Below are 1,248 nucleotides of genomic sequence, written 5' to 3'. Positions count from 1 at the left end.
GTCTGAATTAAGGGCACCAGTCCGCCCGCTAACTGTAACCGACTCGTCTACTATAAGCTCGGGGGCGACTCCATTCCCTTAGGTAGATCTCCTTGAGAGGCGATTCCTCCTCCTTGTGGGCGACAGCTCATCCTTGTGGGCATCTCTTCATCCTTGTGGGCATCTCTTCATCCTTGGGGGCGACTGCTGCTCCTTGTAGGCGAAACATCACCCTCGGTGGTCGAATCCTTATCCTATTTTAGAATCCTCAGAAGCAATTTCTGGATATCGACGAGAACTTCCTCAGCAGTAGATTTGGAACATCTGCTAAGCACAGCTCGTACATGCGCCTTGTCGTGGTGCATGAAGTTGAGCACGACATTGTTCTTATATTTGACGAAGGCGAGACACTTTTCATTTTTCTGGAGGAGCTCCTGGAATTCAGCAGGTAACATAATACTGTGCAAGTTTTCATTGTGCGTTTCAAGGACCATAGACTGGACCACGCACAACCTGCTGCTGTCCTCTTCTCCAGGATGCTTTCTCCTCTTCTTGTTTCTCCTCTTCTTTTTGCTGGTCTTTTTCTTGTCCACTTTATTGTTTTCTTCGTTATTAGTTTGAGGACATTGTTCCATTTCTTCTCTTTCCTCTTTATTGTCCTCTGTGACTTCCAAGTCTTCCTGATTTACGTTCTCCCGTTCTAACTCTCCTACTTCGTTTGCTTCCTGTGAATATCCTTCATTGTCCTGGGTGACCTCTGACTCCACTTCATTAACTTTGTCTTCTTCATTTTTCTCTTGCTCTTGAGAAGATCCTTCTATTTCCTCATTTTCTTCTGCTAACTCAGCGATCCAGTTTCTTAGTACTAGGAGTTCTTCAACCAGAAGGCGATTCTTCTCTCTCTCTTTTTCCATATCTTCAACTACTGAGCTAATGTGTAATTCTTTTTCCTCGAGTGAATCATTTATTTTTTCCTTTTCTTCAGCTAATTCAGCGATCGACTTTTTCATCACTAGTAGCTCTTCTGCCAGGATCTCATTTTTCCTCCTTTCATCGCGAAGCACTTCCATCGAAGCGACCATCTGCGATTCCTTAAGAGCCAGATCCTTTTGAAGGTGTTGATTTCCATCTTGAAGCATTTGCACTTTCCTCTCCAGACCTAAATTCTCATGTGCCTCTCTTTCCAGACTGCTCTGGAGATCACAATTTCTGGCACGAAGAACATTTACTTGATCTTGAAACTCTTTCAGGTTTTCTTTGAGATCTGAA

General features: G+C 43.9%; 1 protein-coding gene across 1 annotated transcript in view; it reads right to left on the bottom strand.

Annotated features, from left to right (window-relative positions):
* Positions 1 to 233: 233 nt before the first annotated feature.
* Positions 234 to 1,248, bottom strand: part of LOC135226204 (rho-associated protein kinase 1-like) — a 1,626-nt gene continuing 611 nt past the window's right edge. Inside the window, exon 1 of the mRNA XM_064265646.1 lies at positions 234 to 1,248. This exon is cut by the window's right edge and continues 611 nt beyond it. Coding sequence (XP_064121716.1) covers positions 234 to 1,248 — 1,015 coding nt within the window.

Source organism: Macrobrachium nipponense, chromosome 14, assembly GCF_015104395.2.
Source record: "Macrobrachium nipponense isolate FS-2020 chromosome 14, ASM1510439v2, whole genome shotgun sequence".
NCBI lineage: Eukaryota > Metazoa > Arthropoda > Malacostraca > Decapoda > Palaemonidae > Macrobrachium > Macrobrachium nipponense.
The sequence above is the reverse complement of the archived record's forward strand: the minus strand, read 5'-3'. Positions and strand labels throughout refer to the sequence as shown.